Raw genomic sequence first — 25,466 nt, 5'->3', positions numbered from 1 at the left:
TATCAGTTTCAGCTTAAATATGAAAACTGAAGTTAAGTTTCTTTACTAAGTTTCAGTAAAGGAGGAGCCCAGTTCTGCACAACCATAGCAAATCTTTAAATTATTTATCAAAGTACCAGAACACCAACATATTTAACAAGTTTTCTCAGGCTGTTATGAGAATTAAATAACTTAATATGTTTGAAGTGATGAGAACAATGCAGTTTATAAGTGTTTAATGAGTATAAATTTCATATTATCTCTGAGGTGCTCAGCAGAAATATGTGTCACCTGTCTCTTTTTAAAGTAATTTATGTCATTTTTGGTTTTAGAATTTAGCTTTGATGCTTCTAAAGAGCTCACTTTGCTTTACCCCTTCCTAACATATTAGCTTCCTTGGACCAACTGTGAAACATTAACTGGAGTGCGGGGAGAAGCAGCAATTTCATTTCAAATTCTAAGTACATTTTTATTGTATAATCCACAAGCTCTAGGATTCATGAGATTAAAAACTATTTTTACTATCCTTTCTGGAATAGTAATTCTATTTTCTAGTTACCTTTTCCTAGAGACAAAGCCATCAGCAAAATTTTCTCCTGGGAACATTAAAAATGTAATAACTATAATAAATTGGTACCACATTAAGTTATATCATGAAAAGTGACATAACTGCCTGGCTGGCATGGCTCAGTGGTTGAGTGTCAACCTATGAACCAGGAGGTCATGGTTCGATTTCCTGTCAGGGCACATGCCTGGATTGCAGGCTTGATCCCAAATAGTGGGTGTGCAGGAGACAGCCAATCAATGATTATCTCTCATCACTGATGTTTCTATCTCTCTCTCCCGCCCTTTTTCTCTGAAATCAATAAAAATGTATTTTTTAAAAAGTGACATAACTAGTTTGTCTAACTTCCTTAACAGATAATTAAAAAGAAATTCTCCATGAGGTCCTGCATTTGCTTTTCTGTTTTCAACAAAATAAAATTAAATTCCAACAAGTTAATAGATTTTGGTACTACCTTGAGCTTTTTTGAGAAACTGGTTTATCTATAAACAAAACTTGAATTAATGGCTTAATTAATTTATATCTACTTAGATCTAAAACTACAGGAATTCCACATCTACTTATAGGATAATTGTTTAAAATTTTTGAACAGGTAGCAACTCGGAGGATACTAATTTTATTTTATTTTATTTTATTTCTTAAATATATTTTATTGATTTTTTACAGAGAGGAAGGGAGAGGGATAGAGAGTTAGAAACATCAATGAGAGAGAAACATCGACCAGCTGCCTCCTGCACATCCCCCACTGGGGATGTGCCTGTAACCAAGGTACATGCCCTTGACCGGAATCGAACCTGGGACCTTTCAGTCCGCAGGCTGATGCTCTATCCACTGAGCCAAACTGGTTACGGCTAATTTTAAAATGTTACCTAATTCTTCCTAAGAATTTATATTCAAATTCTAGGTTATTCTTAATAACACTAGGTTACTAATAGTTAATAATTCTAGGTTATTCTTTTTCTCTGATTTCAAGACAAGATTTACAAACACAAACATGATGCTTGGTCTTAATAGGAAAATGACATCAGATACACACAACATAGGTTTAGCATTGGAATGGCTGCCAGATCACACAAAACATACGTTTTTAGGAGCAGGGAGGCATGAAAATTAACTATCTTACATTTGGTACATCTGAAACACTTGTTTGAATAATATTTTGCTTGAATTAAGCCCTTTAGTATTATTTTATTTTTGTTAATCCTCACTGGAGGATATTTTTCCCATTGATTTTTACAGAGAGTAGAAGGGAGGGGAAAGACAGAAACATTGATGTGTGAGAGACACTTCCATCAGTTGCCTCCCACATGGACTCTCCCCTTCAAATGGGGCCGGGGATTGAGACTGCAACCAAGGTACAGGTCCTTAATCAGAATCAAATCTGAAGCTCTTCAGTTCTCAGGCTGTAGCTCTAACCATTGAGCAACCAGCTAGGGCTAAGAGTAAAATTTTATAACTTGCATTGGGCTCTAGGTTATTCTTAACACTTTCTATTTTATTCCAAGGGATGACTTTGGTACATGCTGACATGGTTAACATAGACTGAATCTCAATTTTATATTTTACAAGCATGATAAAGATCTGAGAGAAAAGAATCATTTTAGCCAATGGATTATCATCTATAAATATAGTAGGAAGCTTTTAAACTATAAGTTGGATCCCTTATGCTACTCAGTAAGTTTGGAGCTATCTTCTCTTTAGCATAAAATGATATGCATTCATTAATATAACAGATTTTTAACACTATTCACTGAAGTTAATCAAAATTTTTTATTCCAAAAATTTAATTCCTAAGTCAGTTGTTAAGGAAAAAGATATTCTGGCTAATTATAGCACATGAATTGCCAATTTTCAAATAACCAGAAGAGAAACACATACTGCACATTAGTACATCATTTAATTTATTTATCACAAATAACATAATTGTTTTAAGAAACTCAACAGCACTGATATGTTATAGTCTCAAAAGACTTTTCAATAGAGAAAGCACCAGCTCTAGTCCTTATTCCTAATATTTGAGAAAAATCCTTCATATATTCTAATAATTAAAGGACAAAATATTGCCATATTTTATTCTATAGAAGTACCAACACAAAAATGAAAAACTGTGTGTGTGTGTTTCTTCCCTCATTCCATTTTTTTCCTATGAAGGGCACTTAACATTCTGCCAAGGAAACTATCAGGTAATGGGTTTCATTTTGAAATATAAAAGACTTAATCCATGAAAAAAAAAAATGTTTTCCCCCACAGGCTTATAGAAAACTACCACTAGTGACAATTTTTAATATTTCATCTTTTCAAAACCACAATACACATGGGCTTAATAAGAGTGCCCGTAAATAGAGAATAATACTTCGAGAATTTTTAGTTATCCTTGTATTTTTATTATTTAAAACTGCTGTTCTTTCACCCATTTGCCCATATAAGCAAGAGTTAACTATATTATTCACTAAGACAGAGCTTCTAACAAGTAAGTGTAACTCTTGATGACACTAAAACTATTCCTCATGGGAAATTTTTTTTAGAAACCATCAGTTCATCTCCTTACATGCTTTATCTTATGAGGCAAAGAGGAAAACTAGAAACTTTGTTTGAAAGTGTGTATATATGGAGGCAAATGGGGTAAAGAGTTTTCCCTGTAATACCATTTAAACTATAACAACTATATTAGTGAGCTAAAACATGACAAATTATGTACATAACCCCTCTTCCCCAATTATAAAGCACCACTTCTGGCATTCCATAGGCCTTTTAGTAAGTCAAAACACATGACAAATGAGAAACAGAGCCTATTATTAACTCCTAGGCATTCCTAGATTTTAAAAGGGTGTATATTTTAAAGAAAATGATCTTCCATTTAACTCTTCTAATAAAATGTTTCTAAATTTTGCAATTAATTTTCAAACAATCAAATTGTAAATACATCAGATATAAAAACAACTACTTAATTTAACCAGATATTTAATATTTCTTAATACTCACCTCTCTTTCTATGAGATGATGCCAAGTCCAAATCAACATTTCGTCTTCCATTCTATTAACGTTAAATATACGTAATAAAAGTTATTAATAAAATTAGAATGTAACAGAGTACTAACAAAAATTAATCTATATAATTATAATAATTTGCTACTTAATGTGCTACCAGTCAAGTCACATCAACAATAAGTCTCTAAAAGCTCACTGAAAACAGCTATAAGAAAGCATAGCACCTAATTCTCAGAAACTAAAACACAAATGTTCACATTAACAAACACTGAAGTAGCAGAAGTGTTTCTTTGTTCCCACCTTTTCTTCTCTGGAATCTTTGTCTTTTACCTTCCAAACACATCTCATTAATATCCTCTAGATGCCTAAAGCCTGTGTAGCAAAGTCCCATTTTCCACAATCCTTACTTGCTCTATCCTTAACTTTCATTCTTTTCAAAGCTCCCACTAGTCCTGGCTAAGTGTTTAGAGAAAGAGAATCCGATGAATCCAATCCACACTAACAGAAAAATAGCATAGTCCTAACCCTTGTGGTAGTATTTTTAAAGGTTTTAAATTTTTTTAAGAGCCTATTAAATAAAGAAATCTCAAATTGTTAAAATGGCAGAGAGCTTAATAAAATAGTAAAGGCTTCAGGAAGAACATAAGTATATTTCTGTGTATGTGTGGTGGGGGGGCAGTATAAACAACTGCCTGCTCTTATGTACAATCAACCATGCACAAACTACACGTCTTAAATTTATGCACAGACTCGATATTATGGTCTCAACAATTTCAATTGTCCTCTATCCCACGAAAAAAAAAATGGTGGCAAAGAAGAAAGGCTGCAGAGTGACAAAATAGATCCATTTAGTAAACGTTATTATAGAAAATCTTTACCTGGTCACACATATAGACACAAGTATTCACATTGTAGATAAATACATTTTGTCAAACAAACACACCCCCCAGAAATAATATATTCTCAAGCCATTTGGTGCTGGACAAAACATGAAATGGTTATCACCCAGCCCCTGAAAACATCACTTTGTCATCTTTTATTTTTGTCATCTTTTATTCTTTCATCCTAATTTATCCTTTTATAAAGTACTTATTTGTGTACACCACATCAAATCCATTGTGAAATGAGTGGGGGTAGGAGTTAAACTTAGATTTAATTGTTTACTTAGGTTTCTTCTCTGTTTACTAAGAGAAATAGATAATGTATCACATAATACTCTTTATGAAAGGTAAAACAAAGGTTTAGAATTATTAAACTAGTTAACTTCAGTTATTTTTAAAAAACCATTCTAGTCACTAATAATTCAGGATAAATGAAGTACTACTAGATGTTGAGGATAGCAACACGACCACACAACCTCAGACAGGAGGGTAACATATTTCAGCGGAAAAACCGAAACTGCCTCCACTGCTTGTTCTGCGCTTCATCTGCACCAGGCAGGCTGTCTGAAGCTGTGCCTAGATCATCCTTCATCTGCAACAGAATCTGCTTTTCTCTAGTTGACTTTTCTATCTTTTATGATACTATCTTTCTATACATTCCATAAGGAAAAATAATCGAGTTAATCTTTTTCAAAAATGTATTTATTAATTTTTTTTAAATTCTGTAGAAACTAAATGAACAATTTTGGCAATTAAATCTAGACTTGGCCCACCTCTACTGATCTATCTTCCCATTTTGTTTTGAAAACAAACAATTTTCAAAAAAATTTTTAATCCTTACCTGGGGATATGTTTTTATTTATTTTAGAGAGAGGAAAGGAGAAAACGAGAAACATTGATGTGAGAGAGAAAAATCAATCAGTTGTCTCCCATACATGCCCTGACTGGGGATTGAACCTGCAATCTTTTGTTGTATGGGATGATTCTCCAACCAACTGAGCTACTGGACAAGCAATTTTCAAAATGTTTTAAATTGTATTACCAAACTTGATCTTCACAGTCCAGTTGAGACAAGCGTAACAGGGAGTATTATTCCCCACTTCAAATATAAAGAAGCTGGGACCCTGGCTGGGTAGCTCAGTTGGTTAAAGCATCATCTTGATACACCAAAGTTGCAGGTTCGATCCCCGGTTAGGGCACAGACAAGAATCAACCAATTTTGGGGGTGGGGTGGGGTTGGAGGTTGGGTAGAGACTAGGAAGATAAAAGAAGGGGAAATGGGAGATATCTGTAATACTATCAACAATAAAAAATATTTTTTAAATCAATCAATGAATGCATAAATAAGTGGATGAACAAATTGATGTTTCTCTCTCTCTAAATCAAAAAGTTAAAAAAATACTAATAATACATAAATAATTCTGAAACCCTAGTGGTTTATCAAAGCTACTAAAAACTGCTATAAAAAAACAAACAAACAAACAAAAAAAACAGTGAAAGTCAATGTGAGTCAAGTAATCTTGGGAAGCTTTCTCTAACAGTGGACATTTTAGCCAATCCTTAAAAGAGACAGGGCTTGATCAAAAAAACCCAGAAAATAGACATTAAAGCAAACAATGCTTGAGGGGAGGCTCAAGAGGTATGTTTAGAGTCTGGCAGATGGACTAGTATGGCAAAAATGCAGATTACTGCAGGAGAAAACTGGTTCCAAATGCAGGCAGGCAATATGTTCCAGAATCTTTGATTTCTAGTAGTCAGTATAATCACTGAGGTTTTGAATAGGAAGGTAGCATGATAAGCAGGTTTTTTGTTGTTCTTGTTGTTTGTGTCTTCAAGAGCTCTATCTTAGAGAGCAGTGACTAAGGAGAGGAACGGGGAAAAGCAGGGATTTCAGTTTGAAAACTACCATTTCAGACAAAGGTAACAAGAGCCTGAATCAAAAAGTAAAAAAAGAAAGAATGGGCACAGAAATTTTACCAAAATAGATTCAACAGTCATTCATTTATTCAAAAAATATTCAGTGACTGCCTACTGTGTGCCAGGAAGTACAGATGCTTGGCCTACAGCAGTGAATAAAATAGCAAAAGTTTCTGTCCTCAAGGAACTTATACTCTACTGTAGGCTAACAGAAACTGATATAAATATAATAAATAAATTACATTAGGTGCTGTGGGGGGAAAGGGGAGCAGCGCAAGGCAAGGTATACAGGGAGTGAACGAATATGTAGAAGGGAGGGCAAACTGAAATTTTAAATAGAGTGGTCAGGCCCTGGCTGGTGTGGTAAGTTGGTTAGAGTGTCGTCCTGTACACCAAAAGGTGGCGGGTTTGGTTCCTGGTCAGGGCACAAACCCAGGTTGCAGGTTCAATCCACAGTTGGGGGCGTGTAATTGTGGCAACCAATCAGTGTTTCTCTCTCATATTGATGTTTATCTCTCAGTTACTCTGTCTCTCTCTGGAATAAACATTTTTTAAAAGTGCATAGAGTGGTCAGAATAGGCCTCACTGAAAAAGTAATAACAGAATGATTATTTGAGGTGAGGGAATTAGTCATGTAGACAACAGTATTCCAGTCAGAAGAAACTGCTAAGTAAAGGCCCTTAGGTGAAGTTGTGTGGTATGTTTATAGAAAAGCCAAAAGCCTAGTGTGGCAGGAAAATCACCAAGAGAGTAGTAGAGGAGGAGATAGGAGAGGTAATGTGGCCAGGATGTATAGAGTCTTGTAGGCCACTGTGAGGATTTAGGCTTCTACTTTGAGAAAAAGTGAGGTCACTGGAGGTTTTGAGTAGAGAAGGACATGATCTATGTTATAAAATTATCACAGGGATGGGAGATTAGATGAGACTTATCAGACTAGAAAGGGAAAATGGACAGAGAGAAATCTCAGTAGACTGCAAAACTAGGAACATGAACTGAGAGCACAAAGAAACTAATGGGAATAAAGAATAAAAGAAAGAAGAACAAAAACATCATGAGATAATGAAGCTTGCTTGAAGACACTGTTCGACTTTCCTTAGAGGAGGAATCTTTTATGCTTAGAAGTTCCTTTTTTTTTTTTTTTTAAATATATTCTATTGATTTTTTACAGAGAGGAAGGGAGAGAGATAGAGAGTTAGAAACATCGATCAGCTGCCTCCCGCACATCTCCCACTGGGGACATGCCCGCAACCCAGGTACATGCCCCCGACCGGAACCGAACCCGGGACCCTTCAGTCCGCAGGCCGACGCTCTATCCACTGAGCCAAACCGGTTTCAGCTAGAAGTTCCTTTTAAACATCTTTTGTTTATGTACCATTTGTGTAAGCCCAGGTTTCCAGCCTGGCTAGTTAACAGTACCACCTACTAAGAAAGGCAATATGAGAGAAGGAGATTTAGGAGAAAGATAAGTTCATATTTGGACAGGTTAAGACTGGGGTAACCCATGCCCAGCTGGTTTGGCTCAGTGGATAGAGCCTCGGCCTGCGGACTAAAGGTTCCCAGGTTCGATTCCGACCGAGGGCACATGCCCGGGTTGCAGGCTCAATCCCTGGTAGATGGCATCCAGAAGGCAGCTGATCAATGATTCTCTCTCATCATTGATGTTTCTATCTCTCTCTACCTTTCCCATACTCTCTGAAATCAATAAAGAAATATATGTTAAAAAAAAAAAAGATTGGGGTAACCCCACATGTTCAAGTGAAATATCCATCAGAGACATGAATTTGCAGTTTAAGAACTCAGAGCTAAAGACAGAAATCTGAGAGTCGTTAACAGGTAAGTGGAAAATATCTATGCAATATAGGTATCTAATTTATCTAAAAGTTCTTTTAAAAAAGTTTTTATATGTCTAAAACAAATGTATATTACTCTAATTAAAGCCTCATATAGTATCTATACCTTAAAAACAAAAATTCTTCTTGGCTGAATCTAGGTATACCTACCAGCGCGTAACCCTCTTCATCTGATTCAGGCTGAGACAAATCAGATTCACTCCTCGATTTGATCAGTCTATAATTTGGGCTTGTGTGGACTAGCCGGCTCTCTGCAGTAAGACTTTCACTCCTGTCTCACATGCACAAAGAAAAGGTTTTTATTTGGGACTGTTAGTGAACATAAAATGTAATGGAACTGGCAGCACAGAGATAATACAGACACAATGAGGAGTAATTACACCTGTTGATGGGAAATCCTGGCTCTTATCTAAGCACAAAGTCGTTCTCAATTACATCAAAATAATCTGCATGCCACTAAATTACAGAGACATGCAATAACTTCATATGTTTCTAACTACTGCTGTTTACACATATGAAATACTGTGTCTCAGAAATTTACATTCCAGGCTAAAATAGTATTATTCTTTATATTACTTTTAATTACTCCTAGTCAATTTGCATTTCCTATTCCATGTCTGTGTTAATTTCAGAAGAATACTCTAACTTTGAGAATAAACCATTTCAATGCATAAACAAAGGGAAGAGAGTAATTGTTAAGTTTCTAGCCAGTCCCACCTGGTCATAAGTCCACCCCCTTCAGAGGCACTTGTTGAAGGCTGCTGCAACTGTCCTTCTTCCCTCCGCTTCTGAAGCTCATCAATCACAGGGCTTACTCCTAATATTAAGAGGGCACACCGATGGATCACGGAGTTGCAGGCAGCAGTGTACACATCCTGACCCTCGGGAAGGTCTGTGCTGACCCTTCGCTCTTGCTGAGACTGAGGAGGTGGATCATCAGATCGAGCCCCAGACCCTGCCCCACTGTTCATTCTATCTCGATCTCGGCTACGAGCTACTTCACGGGCTGAGAGGAAACACTGAAAGATTTCTGTAACATGCAACACAAAAACAAGGTCTTAACACATGGGGAGAGAAAAGCAAAGAAAATAACAATAAAAATAGTCAAAATATTTGGACCAAAAACTTACTGAAAAAGGGGAAAATCTTATTTTAGATATTAAATGCAGCATAGTAACTAAGTTAAAATTATATAAAAAATACACAAAATATTAAACTTTTCATGAAAATTACAACAGGAAATACTCATGCCTTTATAGAATTTAGATTGATTAATTCTATTTCTACTCTTTTTTATAAGTTAGATCAGTGGTTTTCAAAGTGTGGTCTCAGACTGGCAGCATCAACATCATCTGAACACTTGTTAGAAATGCAAATTATCGGACCCATCCCAGAACTTCTGAATGTAAGCTCTAGACATGGGACCAAAAATTTGTGTTTTAATAAGCCTTCCAGATGATTCTGAAGTCCACAAGCGTTTGAGAAGCACTGAGTTAGATAAAAATAACTACTTACATTCATGACCTTGGTATGAAAAATGTCAGGTTACAAAAGAAACAGACAAAAATTTAAGTTGCAATAGTTACAATGAAAAGGCCTCTTTCCCATTCCAAATTCCGTATAATACCTAACACCTACACTTTGCTATAACTTGAATACATTAAAAAAATACAACCTCTAAAGGTCTTTGCTGAAACAGAGTCTGATTACATATATGGCCAAGATTGGCTCGAGAGTCAAATGGCATCACCAGGAATGTCCTATCTGATAGCAGCTCGTGCCAACCTATAAGTGTAAAAAGTCAGTGGGTGTACCAAGGTTCTGATGTAGTGGCAGATACTTCACAATAGGAAAATAATATTTTGCTCAAATTTGAACTGAAGAGGGCATTCTTGGAGAACCAAGGCAGGAAAGTTAGTAAAATATTAGATTCATCTGTTTATATGGAAATACAAACTTTAAAAATGCATCTGTATGTTTTATCGGATTATTATGATGATATTTTCATTATGTTGTTGAAAATCTCTATTTCAATGAAAATCAAAGCGACAAACACAGAGTCCAGAACTAGAAATCAGTTAAAGTGATTAAGAGAATAGTCACTGGAATTTTGGGCAGACCTGGTTCTAATTCCAGCTGCTGCTACTTGTGGTGCTAACACATAATTTTGCTTCTTAAAACCTCTGTTCGACCATCTTAAGAATAGAGTAATACTCATCTCATAAAACTTTTGCAAGGATTTATGAGTTAATTTATGTGAAGAATTTGACCCAGTGCCCAGCATACAGTAAGTGCTCAAAAATGGTAGCTAGTTTAAAAATTATTACTCTGCGGATGACTATTATGCTTTCTGTTATTATAACTGTGTGTTATACTCTGCTTTCATAAAGTTTTAAGTTCAACTGCAAAAGGTTTCTCAGCCTACGTTTTTACTAATTATTCTCCGTTTCCATTTCCAATATACTTTTCTCCATTTAGACTTTATCTTTCCCTCGTTTTTAATGGTTTTTGGTCTTGTTTTGAGCAGCCTCAAAATCATTTTTAGAAGTACCCAGAACACAAACAAACTGATAATAAAGTAAATGTCCAACTAAATGATATAGACAGACAATCCCAAAAATAAATGCATAGCTGGACATAATGTTTTAGGCTACAAAGTGAATATACACCTTAACTTGAAATAGCCAAATCACTCAAAAAATAACAAATGTTTTAAAACAGTGGTTCTCAACCTTCCTAATGCCATGACCCTTTAATGTTGTGGTGACCCCCAATTTCACTGTTACAAATTGAACATAATTAAAGCATAGTGATTAATCACAAAAACAATATGTAATTATATATGTGTTTTCCGATGGTCTTAGGCGACTCCTGTGAAAGGGTCGTTCGACCCCCAAAGGGGTCGCGATCCACAGGTTGAGGACCGCTGTTCTAAAAGCTTTAATATTTCTCTTTAAATATATAAATGATTACCTTTAAAAACTGTCTATAGCCCCAGGATATGAAAGTATGAAAAGTGTTATTTACCCAGCCAACAATATTCTCACATATATTCTTGTTCCCTTCTGAGAAGAGCAGCGTAGTCAGTGAGTAAAATTTATAACTTATTAAAAAGTTCTACATATGAAATAATTGGGCTCTCCTAATATGCATAGAAGGGGGCTCTCTTCCTCACCAGACAGAGGTAGGCCTGATCAATGGATAACTTGGAACCCCTGAGAGGACATACTTTGAATGACCTTATCTAATGACTCATGGACATCATTTCATGCATGAGACTGGTGGAACTGGTATGGTTTCCAAAGCCTCCTTCCAGAACTTTTCAGCCCCAAACATGAAATTCAATAACTAGCACAGGGCTGACATATTAACTAATGTACATTCAGATCACAAGTAGCATATCAAATTCTTTTAGAAAAACCATAGAGAAACATGTCTTTCTCTTTCTTCTCTACTCAGTTCCCATACCAAAAAGAACACACATCTGTGCATCTCTGTAAAGTAAGGTGTATACTCACTGCCAGCTGTCATCACTTCATGTTCCCGCTCTTCCTCCTCATCCTCTGGCTCTGGATGCCCCTCTTCCCGGTCTCGCTCAGCCTGTTCTTCCATTTCAGCTTCTTCGTCAATGGTCCGGGTAAATGAATGGTCCTGAGGATCAACATCTGCAGAGTCTTGGTTTTCTGAGATCTTAAAGAAATGATCAAGTTATATTGAACATATTTTTCAAAAACTTTGAAAAACTTCATTAAAACCCTGACTTTTTATCATGGAAAATACCACTAATACCAATAATAACAAATGAAGTTACTACAAAAAGACATACTAGATAAATCTGAAAAAAATAGAAAGAATGTATCTACACAAAATACATACAGAGATACCTATATACTCTTTGTGTCTCAGTATTTTTATTAAAATGCCATGCTGCAGCCTGGCCAGCATGGCTCAATGGTTGAGCATCGACCTATGAACCAGGAGGTCACGGTTTGATTCCTGGTCAGGGCACATGCCCAAGTTTCGGGCTTGATCCCCAGTGTGGGGCATGCAGGAGGCAGCCAATCACTGATTCTCTCTCATCATTGATGTTGCTATCTCTCTCACCCACTCCCTTCCTTTCTGAAATCAATAAAAATATAAAAATAAAAAATGCCATGCTATAAATTGACATTTATATTGTTATTCAGCTGTAAACTATAGTTCTGCAACTTAAAATGAGTTGACACCAAGAATAAAAGGTACTTAAAAAATATAATTTTGATTCCATTCAGTCTCCCCTTAAGTTATATATATTATTACTTTGTATAAATGTTTAATAATTCTAATTTAAAACAGTATTTTTAACTTTTTTTTGGTGAGAACATTTAAATTCTGCTCTTAGCAAATTTCAATTCTTCAAACAGTATTATTTTTAGGTTTTTCTTTACTCTGTTTGCCCCTGAAGAAACCCAAATTTGGAAACCTGGTAAGAACAATGTTAATTTTATTTCCCATGGTGGTTGTGCTATCTAGAAGTCATCTAGAGGAAAGAATCCTTAAAACAGGTACCAAGAGAGGCACATGTATCATAATAGTACATCTTTTCCCACACCAATATAAGTACAAAGCACAAATAAAGATTTTAATGATATCCTTTAACGCATAACAAAAGTTATTTTATGATTTATGGCCAGGAAATAACTTAAGAATTTCACTGAGATTGAGATACTGAGCAATGTCAGTCTCACACAGTACATAAATCATTATCACTATATATGTGACTTTCAAATATGAGGCTCAACAAAATGACAAATTAATACATTTCATAGAATTTCAAGGTCACTAGCAAATAGTCAGATCCAAAATATTAAATAAGGGCAGGCTAAAAGAATACTGTAATAGAAATGTAGAGATAGAGTTTGATTTTTAAAATCTAAGATCTAAAGAGTACAGTGCAAAACATCTACTGTATAAACTTTCAAAGTAAGCATTTCTGAAGTTGATGTATTATACAGGCTTATACTTATAACTACAAGGTCATGTTATCAGGATTACCAAGTACTTTAAAAATCATCTCATTTTTGATGCATGAATTACTTCTGGAACATCCTTAATAAGAGGTTTCAATCTTTACCCCCAATAGTACATAACCCTAACATAGAAGGTTGTTTTCCTTACATTCAGCTAGCAATGATTCACCATAAAATTATTACCCTTTGATCCTACCTGTGCCCAGTATTTCTGAGGTAGCTATCCTGTGCCTCCCATTTCTTTCACTTCTGTATGATTTTTGGACCTTTCACTAATCCAAGGTAGTTTGTTAATGTCCCTCATAAATTATGGTACCCCAAATTAAATGATAATTCAAATGTGGTCTGATCAGCATAAAATAAAGGAATAATATTTCATGATTAGACAATTCGTTAAATAATTTATATAGCCTAAGAATATATAAACTTTCTTAACAGCCGTATCATACTTGATAAATATGGAGTTAAATAATCCCCAAATCTTTTACTTGTCCAATTTTTTTTTTCACTAGAAAAAGAACTGCTCAATATTTAATTGTACATCTGCAATAAGCAAGGCATTTTTCTTTTCCTGACATAAATCAATAATTAGCTATCTCTCACAGCTTGCAGAAAAACACAGAAATTAACTAATTTCAAACTTTACCCATCTGTCTCGTGATGATGACCTGGTCTGAATAAGTTCAAGGTTCTTGCAAGCAAGTAAACGACTTCGAACTTTATACACACAACGGTACACTTCTGATAAGCTTTTACCAGGTTGATATCTAAATAAAGAACCAAAATAGAAAAGTTACCTAATTTCTAACATCATGAGAGCAAATATTTGTCAGAGGATAGTTTTAAGTTACTTGCCGGCTTTCTCCACATGCTTGACTAAGTAAATTCGTGTGTTTCAGAAGAGCTGCAAGAACAAATCTAGACACAGTGTCCAAGAGTGATTCATTACTTAAAGTTGCACTGTCCCAATCTGAAAATAAAAATGATGTATTAAATATTTAAAAGGGCTCAGAAAACAGTTCAGAGGTCATAGCTTTAGTAATCCCACATCTGAATGTCATTTTTCTACACACTTACTTAACAAGTACACCTCCTAGATCCCACACACTGTTCTGTGTGCTAGACATACAGCAGTAAGCAAAACTGAGTCCCTCAACATGGAGGCACCTGGAGATTATTATGCTACGCAAAATAAACCAATGAGAAAGACAAGTATCACATGATCTCACTTATATGTGGAATCTGATGAACAAAATAAACTGATGAAAAAAATAGATCCAGAGGCATGGAGTCATGCAACAGAATGACGGATCTCAGAGGGAAGGTAGGGGAGTGGGGAAGGGGGGCCTGGGAAAGATTAACCAAAGAACTTGTATGCATATATGCATAACCCATGGATACAGACAATAGGATGGTGGAGGCCAGGGGTGGGGGCGGGCTACAAACGGTCAATGGGAGAAAAGAAAAAGGGGACATATGTAATACTTTCAACAATAAAGATTTAAAATAAAATAAATTAAAAAAAAACCTCAAGGGTATTTTTCACAAAGAGGAAAAATAAATTTTTAAAAAATGTCATTTCTAAAATACCCTTTTCTATAAAAAAAAAGTATAGGGAGAAGGCTATGATCTTCTATTTACATGTATCACACATACATAGTATTATGAGCTAGCTACATATTTATCCCCTTTATTCTCTTCATCTTACCTTTACTAACAGCATAATCCTGCATGCTGATCCAAAGGCTTCGTGCAGGCTCTTTTGAACAACCCAATGCCAAGTCTACAAAGACAGCAATTTCAGGTCGCAATTTGTAGTCAAAAGGTTTCTGTTCTTCATTTCCTGAAAGAGCTACTTCTAATAGGCAACTCATACATTTATCTAAAAAGAAAATTATTCAAGTTATTCATTTTGAACCTCATAAATTTTGGTGCCACAAACAAAATCTTACATTTACTTAATGCATATAAAATGGTACATTTCAAACTCGTTTAAGTAGGTGCTACAAAGTTCTTTAATGTTTCTCAACTGCAGGTAGTATCCCTCTTCCGTCTGCTCCAGAAGGATGTGTGACTAGATGTAACACTCCAGGGAAGAGGTCTGGCATATTAGTATGCAGGGAGCCTACACCTGCACCACTGTCATATACAACAAAGAACACTCTTGTTCAAAATGTAATTACATCCTTTTTGAGAAACATGTGACCACTGGGAAAGAGATTAGAAGATAATTTTTTTCTTTTTTCTAGACTTACGTATGATTCAAGAGAGATCAGTGATACCATAAACATTTGTTCAGGTGGTTCCTAACTTTTCAATGGGACATTTGATATTCTGAATTAATTTTCCATTTAAAAAACAAAGAAAACAATTCTCTAAATGATAGCCAGGTTCTTGAGCTAATACCAAGTCAATGTAACCCATAATAAAACTGAATCATCATACATTTACAATTTTACAAAGGACAAATACCCTTTCTTAATATATGCAAGTATTTAAACATAAAATGTAATATTTTAATAGATCAATTATGATCTATTATAATTTCCAAAGTAACATGAAAACTAAAACTGAAATAAGCCAGTCAGAGAAAGATAAGTATAATATGATTTTTCATTCATATGTGGAATCCAATGTACAAATGAACAAACAAGCAAAATAGAGACAGACTCATAGAGAGAAAGCAGACTGACAGTTGTCCTATGGGTGGGGGGGAGTTACCTATGGGCAGAGGTAGAGAGATTGAGCAAAAAAGAAAAAGGAGAAAACATTTATGGACATAGACAACAGTGTGGAAATTGTCAGGGGAAGGTGGAAAAGGCTATAGGGGGGATAAATTGACTTGAGGTGGGAAACACACAATATAGTGTACAGATGATGTGTTGTAGAATTGAGCACCTGAAACCTGTATAATTTTGTTAACCAGTGTCACCCCAATCCTATCTATAAAAGAATAATATGCAAATTAACCATCACTTCCTCACTCTGTCATTCCATCACTCCATCACAAAGATGGCAGTGGCTACGGAGCTGGAGCGAGCAGGAGGCTTGGGTTGCCCCCGGCGATGGAGCAAAGCCAAGCTTCCCGGCTGCCCTGGCCAGCCCTGAGCTCTGCTCAAGGCTACAAAGTTTCAATTATAGAAGATAAATAAATCCCAGATACCTGCATCCAGCTGGCAGGGCCTCTGCTCAAGGAGGCACTGGGAGCCTCAGTTGCCAAGGGCAACCCAGGCTCCAGCCAGACCAACACTACAAAGTTTCAATTATAGACGTTAAATAAATCCCAGATACCTGCTTCCAGCCCATGGGCGTGGCCAGCCTGAAAATAGCCCTCAGCGCCTCACTCAGGCTGGTCAGGCACCCCAGTGGGACCCCACCACCACCCTAAAGGGACTATGGCCAGCCTGAAAATGGCCCTCAGCCCTTCACCCAGACACCCCAGTGGGGCCCCCAACCCTGAAGGAAGTGTGGCCAGCCAGAAAACAGTCCTCAGCCCCTCAACCACGCTGGCCACACCGCCATGGGATGAGAGTCCCCACTGGGGGGCTTGACCAGCCTGAAAATAGCCATTAGCCCCTCACGCAGGCTGGCCAGGCACCCCAGTGGGGACCCCCACCCTGAAGGGAGTGTGGCCAGCCAGAAAACAGCCCTCAGCCCATCACCCAGGCTGTCCAGGCACCCCAGCGGGACTCCCACCCTGATCCGGGACACCCTTCAGGGCAAACCAGCCGGCCCCCACCTGTGCACCAGGCCTCTACCCTATATAATAAAAGGGTAATATGCAAATTGACCCTAAGAGCAGAACGACTGGGAATGACTGGTCACTATGACACACACTGACCACCAGGGGGCAGACACTCAATGCAGGAGCTGCCCCCTGGTGGTCAGTGCGCTCCCACAGAGGGGAGCTCTGCTCAGCCACAAGCCAGGCTGATGGTTGCCAGCACAGCAGTGGTGGCAGGAGCCTCTCCCGCCTCTTTAGCAGCGCTAAGGATGTCCGACTACAGCTTAGGTCTGCTCCCCGCTGGCAAGTGGACATCCCCCGAGGGCTCCCAGGCTGCCAGAGGGATGTCTGACTGCCAGCTGAGGCCCAATCCCCTGGGAAGCGGGCCTAAGCCAGCAGGTGGACATCCCCCAAGGGGTCCCAGACTTCGAAAGGGCACAGGTCGGGCTGAGGGACCCCCCGAGTGCACACATTTTTGTGCACCAGGCCTCTAGTAAGTTCAATAAAAAGAAAAAAAAAAGAAATGAAAAGTGATTTTATTCATACTAAAGGCCAGTTAAAGTAAATATAACAGAAATATGAGAAAGGTAGAGATAACTTTTGTCCAAGGAGGACATCTGGGGTTAACACAGTTAAACACTGATATTACTGTAACCATCTTTATGATGTTAAATATTGCTTGAAAAACCATGATTTTACTTTTTTTTTTGATACATGTATCATAAAGTACTAGTCTAGCATTCATCGGCCATGGCCAAACTCACCTTCTGGTTCATAAATAAACTTATGAATATACTAGAGGCTCAGTGCACGACATTCGTGCACTGGAGTGGGAAGGGTCCCTCAGCCCTTGCAGTCCAGGACCCCTGGGGGGATGCCTGCTTGCTGGCTTAGACCTGGGCCTAAGCCAGCAGTCAGACATCCCCCCAAGGGGTCCTTAGTGCTGCTGTGGAGGCGGGAGAGGCTCCCACCACCACTGCTGCGCTTGCCAGCCGTGAGCCCAGCTTCTGGCTGGGTGGTGCTCCCTCTGTGGGAGTGCACTGACCACCAGTGGGCAGCTCCTGCATTGAGTGTCTGCCCCCTGGTGGTCAGTGCGTGCATAGAGACTGGTCATTCTACCATTTGGTCAATTTGCATATTAGGGTTTTATTATATAGGATAGAGACCTGGTGCATGGGTGGGGGCTGGGTGATTTGCCCTGAAGGGTGTCCTGGACCAGGGTGGGGGTCCCGCTGGGGTGTCTGGACAGCCTGGGTGAGGGGCTGAGGGCTGTTTTCAGGCTGGCCACACCCCCTTCAGGGTGGGGGTCCCCACTGGGGTGACCAGCTGACCTAGGTGAGGCGCTGATGGCCATTTTCAGGCTGGCCACGCCCCCCGGCGACCCAAGCTCCCAGCCTCTTGTTTTTTTTTCTTCCCGGGATTTATTTATCTTCTATAATTGAAACTTTGTAGCCTTGAGCAGAGGCCAGGGCTGGCCAGGACAGGCGGGAAACTTGGCTTTCTCCATCACTGGGGACAACCCAAGCCTCCTGCTCACTCCAGCTCCATGGCCACCGCCATCTTAGTTGGGTTAATTTGCATACTCACTCCTGATTGACTGGTGGGTGTGGCTTATGGGCGTGGCTTATTTCTCTTTTAATATATAGAATAACTAGTGGCCTGGTGCACGAAATTCGTGCACATTAAAAGGGGATTAGTTAGAGGAAATATTTTAATATTGCTATTTGCCCTTTGTCTATAATAGAAGTGTCAGAGATGAAAGAAAATTAGTAAAATGTATATGAAAATCTTCCTCCTGTCAGAGTCTGGGGCACACCACGGGACCCAGAGTCAAGTCCCCACCCACCCAGGTGTGCCTCAAAATCATGCAAGACCCAGACCTGGCTGGCCCCACCCCCATTGGGCTAGATCCAGACCTGGCCAGTCCCACCCTTGTCAAGCCCCAGGTCACCTGGCCCGGCGCCAGGTGGGGCTGCAGCCTGAGGTCCCCTGGCCTGGTGCCGGGGTAAGGGGCACGGCCTGAGGTCCCTTGGCCCAGTGCCGGGGAGAGGGGTGCGGCCTGAGGTCCCTATCCCAGGCCAGGAGTCACGCCTTGAGGTCCCCCATCAAGCCCCGCCAGGTGGGGGACACGGCCTGAGATCCCCCATCAAGCCGGGCTGGGGTGCAGTCTAAGATCCCCCGTCAAGCCCCACCAGGCAGGGGGCACAGCTTCAGGTCCCCTGGCCCGGCGCCAGGAGGGAGGCGCAGCCTCAGGTCCCCCATCAGGCCCCCTGGGCAGGGGGTCACAGTCTGAGGTCACCCGGCCCAGGACCGGGGTGGGGGACGCACCTTGAGGTCACCCGTCAAGCCCTGCAGGGCAGGGGGGCATGGCCTGAGGTCCCCTGTCAAGACCTACCAGGCAGGGGGCACGGCCTCAGGTCCCCTGGCCTGGTGCCAGGGCATGGCGGCATGTCCTGAGGTCCCCCATCAAGCCCTGCCAGGCAGGGGAGGTGCAGCCTGAGGTCCTGTCAAGCCCCTGGGGGGGGGGGGTGTTGGGGAGGGCACAGCCTCAGGTCCCTGCTGATTGCTCGTTAAGGCTCGTTACAGGAACTTGGCCTCCACTGTGGGTGCAGTCACCTTGTGTTACGGAAACCCTCACACACCCCCATCCACTATGTGCACCGCCATCTTTGTGGCGGAGTGACTGTCAATTTGCAAATTCCCTCTTTATTATATAGGATAAACTTGCTTAATTAGACCTGTTTTCTGATTTAAACTTTTTCCAGCCCAGTGAAGCACCCCAACTTCTCTCTCAGGTAATTGTCAGCAACACAGCAGTAAATATCAACATGAAGCAGATTATTATTGTAGATCATGCAGGGAGAACAAAGGGTAAAATATTTAACTGCAGCAGTGTTTGACTATATTCTGCGCAGTGAGAAAACCTGAAGTCATTTTCAAGTTCCACCATTTCTTACTTCTTTCCAGTCGGGTCAAGTTTCTACATTTTTCTAAATCTCCATTTTCCAGCTAATAAAAAGAAAATAGGATTCTACTGAGTCTCCTATCTACGTACTCCAGGACTATTGAAGATCAAATGAGAAGAGGCACAGGAAAATGCTTCACAGACATTTGGTTAAACTGTAAAATGTCTGCACCTGGGTATAAAGCAAGTTGGGTTCCTGGGCTGAAGAAACTCCAAGGAGACTAGTTGCTAGGGAGAAGAGGCCAGGCATTGCTATGCGATGTCATTACCTGGTGCCCACAGCGACCGTTTCTGGGCTGGGCTGGGCTGTGGGCAACATTTTGCGCCATGGGGTGTTGGCAGCATTGGCTGCAATTTGGTAGGGTGTCGCTCTGGGGTGGTGCAGGGCCTGTGTCCTACTTGGGGGAAGCAGAGTGCTGGTTTTGTCAGTGCCAGGTCCATGGTGTTGTTTATTTTTAAACTAGAGGCCTGGTGCACAAAATTTGTGCGGGGGGGGGGGGGGGTGGTGTCCCTCAGCCCGGCCTGCACCCTCTCTAATCTAGAACCCCGCAGGGGATGTCCGATCCCTGCGGGACTGCTGGCTCCTAACCGCTCACCTGCCTGCCTACCTGATCACCTCTAACCACTCTGCCTGACTGCCTGATTGCCCCTAACCTCTCTGCCTGCCGGCCTGATCGCCCCTAACCGCCTCTGCCTCAGTCCCCGCCACTGTGGCTTTGTCCAGAAGGACGTCCAGAAGAATGTCCGGAAGATATCTGGTCTAATTAGCATATTACCCTTTTATTAGTATAGGTGGCCCATGCACTTCACAGCAGCTCCTGCATTGAGTGTCCGCCTCCTGGTGATCAGTGTGCATCATAGCTACCAGTCAGATGGACGAAAGGACGGACACTTAGCCTTTTATATATAGAGATAATGAACTTTAGATCTAATATGACCACGTAGGCTTTCTAATCTAACTCATTATTTTATGGATTAAAATTAGAAACCCAGAGACATTAATTAAAGGACCTATCCTAGATAAACAACTAGATTATCTGTTTAGGAACTGGAGAAATTCTTATGTTCAGACAGTCAGAGAGGTAGCTTCCCAGCAAAGTAGACAAGTAGAAGATGAGGCAGAACAAAGGAATCTCCAAAGATACCATAAATAAGGAGGAAATAAATGAAGAATCACACAAGGTAACAACAACATGAAAGCAGGACCGGCAAGGAGGAGGAGGACTGCCACTCTCATCTGAGAGGTGTTTGAAAACCGAGCACTGGTAAGTCATGGTGGTAAACTTACAAAGCTTTATATTCTATAAGCAGTTTCATAACCTCTAAGCCCCAGAAGACAATCAAGAATTTTCCCATTTTTATAGATTAGATAAGTTGCTCCAAATGAGTGATAAATAATGACAGAATAGGACTAGGCCTTCATTTTCCTATTTTAAAGGCTCTTTTCACTACACACTGCTGCAGGATTTAACTGTTTTTCTCAGAGCTCCAATTTATAGTCTCAGATACCCTACCCTGCAAATGCCACTTTAGTTTCCTATCAGTTTTCTATTCAGCAAATCCAGAATAAATGAAATCTCCAATGGAGGTACAAACATAACTATATATTTTAAATGTTGTGAAAAAGCACATTACCTAACTGAGGGGTGTCCATTTCTACACCGTCACTAAAAAGTGGTGTTTTCATCCAATATGCAGTGTCCTGTTCCTCCGGAGACACCGGGGAGCCCTGAAGCATGCCACCAAGACATCGCCCAATAAGGAGAGCAATTGTTCTTTCCAGATCCACAAGCCACACCCAGGACTGGGCTGGCTGAGGTAATGGCACACCAGCAGGATCGATCAGTTCTGGCCCTCCTGAAGACAAAAATCATTAGTAATTGTGTCCTTATCAGGTATTCAAGATTCTCAAGCTTTCTCTTGCATTATAATAAGACGTTGAAGCAAAATAATCTTATAATGAAAAGAAATTATAACACTTTCTGTATATATTTCCTTTACTAATTTAAAACATTCAGATAAGTTATACTTATCAAAATTTTCCTTTGTAAAATTATTAATTTTAAGATAAACATTAAAATAGTATATGACAGAATTAACCCAAAGGATTCTATTCCTACTTTTCATTATCCAGATCAAATTTTACCATAAGAGTACTTGAAACAACTCATCCATCCAAAATCAAAACAAGGTTGATTTAGTAAAATTACATTTAGTATTAATACCTTTAAAGCTTGAATTGAGAATTATACTAAGATCCTGACCCATGCTTTCTTTTTGTACATTTGCTTTCAACAGTTCTTCACATTAAAAAAACAAAAAACAAAAAACTATACCATAAAGATAAAACTTAGCCATAAAGATAAAAACAGATATCAGTGAAATTGTGTGTAGGGGGGATTAGTGGGGGGAGGGGAGAAACCAGATCAATAAATCCAAAATTGGTTATTTGAAAAGACTAATAAAGATGCATAAATCTCTAAAAAAGTAATCTTTAAAAAATTCAAAAATTAGGAATAAAAGCCCTGCCAGTGTGCCTCAGTTGGTTGGAGCATCATCCCATACACCAAAAAGTTGAAGGTTCAATTCCCGGACAGGTTTGATCCCTGGTCAGGGTGCATACAGGAGGCAACTGATGGATGTTCCTCTCTCATACCAATGTTTCTCTCTCTCTCACTCACTCTCCCTCTCCTTCTCCCTCTCCCCTCCTATTGATTTTCTGTCTAAAAATCAATAGAAACATATCCCTGGGTAAGGATTTTTTTTAAATGATTTTTAATTAGGAATACACAAGAGGACTTAACAACAGAGATTTTAAGAAATCATGAGTAAATATTATGAACAATTTTATATAAATAAATGAAAACCAACAAATGATATTTTCTGGAAAAAAATCAATTTCCAAAATGGGCTTGATAAAAAAACAAAAAGCTGAAAGAGAACAAAACCTCTAAGAAAGAAAACTAATAGCCAAAGTCTATCTAAAAAAACCAGGCACAGATAGTTTTATAGATAAAGTCTTCTAAACCTCAAGAAAAGATAATCCCTATCTTACACAAATTATTTCAGAAAAAAAAGGGGGGAAAAAGGAAGATTCTAAACTGATATTATGAGGATGGTATAATGGTGGTAGTAAAAATAATACAACAATAATAGCATCACAGAAAAATTATAGAAAAATATCAATTGTAAACACAGATGTGGAAATCCAAAATAAAATGACACCTAATCAACTAATGCAAAGTTCTGAGATGCTTTCGCAAAGGAAGGGTAAACCTCGAATGGCTCCATATTAAGCCTAATCAACATCAGCTGTAACCTAAACAACACAGCTGTAACCTTGACACTTGACTTCATCTAAATCCAGTTGTCACAGAACCATACAATGTTAAAGTAATATAGGCCCTCAATGTCATCTTGTTAACCTTAATCTTTCCAGGAGAAACAAACAAAGGCTTTAAGAAGTTGTAAGTGACTTGCCCAAGATCAGACAGCCAAATTACTAGCAGAGCCAAGACTAAAATCTAGGATCTTTTTATGCATTAGTCCAAGATCAAAACATGTGACCTCACTTAAACTTGAAACATTTTAAAATTGTAGTAATGAAACTCCTTTGATAGCCTTAGGACAGAGAGACTTCAGTGGGAAAACACACTGTTTTCTAGACATGATATTTTAAGCTATATTCAAATACACAGAATCATCAGCATTTTATAAATTAAGCGATTTCAAGTGCCTTGCCTAAAATCAGAATGTTATTTCCTATAAAATATCTAAAAGGGAAAACACAGAAAAATAGATTCTCAATTCCCATCTTTTGCATTCAGTTACCTATATATCCAACCAAAATAAAAAATATTTTACTGTCAAAGAGATTTAAAAATAAAAATTTTTGCACTTAATAAAACTTTTTAAAAAATGTATTTTTATTGATTTCAGAGAGAAAGGGAAAGGGAAAGATAGAAACATCAATGATGAGAGAGAATCATTGATCAACTGCCTCCTGCACACCCCCTACTGGGGATCGAGCCCACAACCCAGGCATGTGCTCTTGACCGGAATGGAACCCGGGACCCTTCAGCCCGCAGGCCAACGCTCTATCCACTGAGCCAAACCAGCTAGGGCAAGAAATAAAACTTTTAAAATCAAATCCATCTATTGACTATAAAATGTGTCCTTATGCTGCTGACTGAATTATGAAAGAATGCTTTTCTGCTCTGGCTGGTGTGACTCGGTTGAGCATTGTCCAGTGCACCAAAAGCTCCCTGGTTCAATTCCCAGTCGGGACACATCCCCAGATTGTGGGCTCAATCCCAGGTCAAGGCGCATATGGGAGGTGACCGATAGATGTATCTCTCTAATATTGATGTTTCTCTCTTCCTCTCCCTTCCTCTCTCTTAAATTAATAAGAATATTATAGAAAAGAAAAGGAAACAAAAGGAAAGAAAGCTTCCCTATCATCCATTGTAACATGTATTCTAATTTAAACCATGTCAAAATTTAGGTAAAAAAAAGTTTCTTAGAATCAGTAAAATATACTATTCAAACCTGCTGACCATATAAACATCCTACTCATGACATTATTATATATGAGCAACTTCATAATGTTTTCCCATATAAGAGCCCACTTTAGACTATAATCTCTGAGAAGATGACAACTTTATCTTTTTCATTACAAAACACATCCAAGTGTCAAATAGAATTTACCTGATGAATGCAAAGAGGAACAACTTTTCTCAAAAGCATTATTTGCTCTTTTACCATCTTTACTTACCATGAAGAGGCCACTGTAACTCTTGGTCTTCTAAAAGAGCGGCAGCTGGCAGGAGTCTATTAAGGCAATCAAGAGGTGGCAACAAGTCGAGGAGGTAACTCAATAAAGGCCGAGCCACGGACACAGGGAGTAACAGTAGGGAATTAACAATCTGGCAGAGCATACTGCCTGCAGCTGAGACATATATCACATCTATGAAGGGTAAGAAATTCAACATGGATCAATTCAACGTTACGAACTTTAAAACCAATAAATTTTAACTTACAATACACTAATTCAGTAACTCTTTGTTGAACACCTACCTGGTAGGTGGCGTGATATTAGTATTTACTTACTTGCAGAGAGTGCCACTAACAGACACTTTGTGGGAAAGCATACGTATCCTCATGCCAAGAAATTCAAAAGATTATAACTCCTCCCCTTAAAATGCATTATGAATTTCTGATTCACAAATCTATCCTCTTTAGGTTTACTCAAAAAATATTTCCTGAGTACCTATACAACATACCAAGCACTGTTCTAGGTGAGATACAGCCCTGAAAAAAGACATAAAAATTCCTGCCCTCATAGTGCTTACATTTTAGTGAGGGAAGCCTTTTATGTTTTTTAAACCAAATTTACTTTTTAAAAAATTAACATCACCTCAAAGCATCTATCTTTTTATTATCACTATCGGTTTTAAATCACATTTGTTTCAATACTTCATTGTATTTTGGGTGGATCATTCAGAGATGAGTTCAGTTTGAATGGATTAAATTTTAATGCCCGTGCAACAGCAAAATGGAAATGTCTAGTAAGCAGTCTCTTTTATCAG

General features: G+C 38.8%; 1 protein-coding gene across 11 annotated transcripts in view; it reads right to left on the bottom strand.

Annotated features, from left to right (window-relative positions):
- The window catches only part of HERC1 (HECT and RLD domain containing E3 ubiquitin protein ligase family member 1), a 193,038-nt gene that overhangs the window by 94,041 nt on the left and 73,531 nt on the right, over nt 1-25,466 (bottom strand). For 8 of the 11 annotated variants that reach the window (XM_059698824.1, XM_059698814.1, XM_059698883.1 and 5 more), the window contains exons 17-25: nt 24,653-24,844; nt 21,514-21,735; nt 14,898-15,071; nt 14,045-14,159; nt 13,836-13,956; nt 11,699-11,870; nt 8,898-9,237; nt 8,331-8,451; nt 3,527-3,578 (exon numbers count right to left, since the gene is read on the bottom strand). In XM_059698824.1, coding sequence (XP_059554807.1) covers nt 3,527-3,578; nt 8,331-8,451; nt 8,898-9,237; nt 11,699-11,870; nt 13,836-13,956; nt 14,045-14,159; nt 14,898-15,071; nt 21,514-21,735; nt 24,653-24,844 — 1,509 coding nt within the window. The remainder of the gene's footprint in view (nt 1-3,526; nt 3,579-8,330; nt 8,452-8,897; nt 9,238-11,698; nt 11,871-13,835; nt 13,957-14,044; nt 14,160-14,897; nt 15,072-21,513; nt 21,736-24,652; nt 24,845-25,466) is intronic. The other 3 variants (XM_059698874.1, XM_059698902.1, XM_059698893.1) reach the window with 1 other exon arrangement.

The sequence above is a fragment of the Myotis daubentonii genome, chromosome 1 (genome assembly GCF_963259705.1).
Source record: "Myotis daubentonii chromosome 1, mMyoDau2.1, whole genome shotgun sequence".
NCBI lineage: Eukaryota > Metazoa > Chordata > Mammalia > Chiroptera > Vespertilionidae > Myotis > Myotis daubentonii.
The sequence above is the reverse complement of the archived record's forward strand: the minus strand, read 5'-3'. Positions and strand labels throughout refer to the sequence as shown.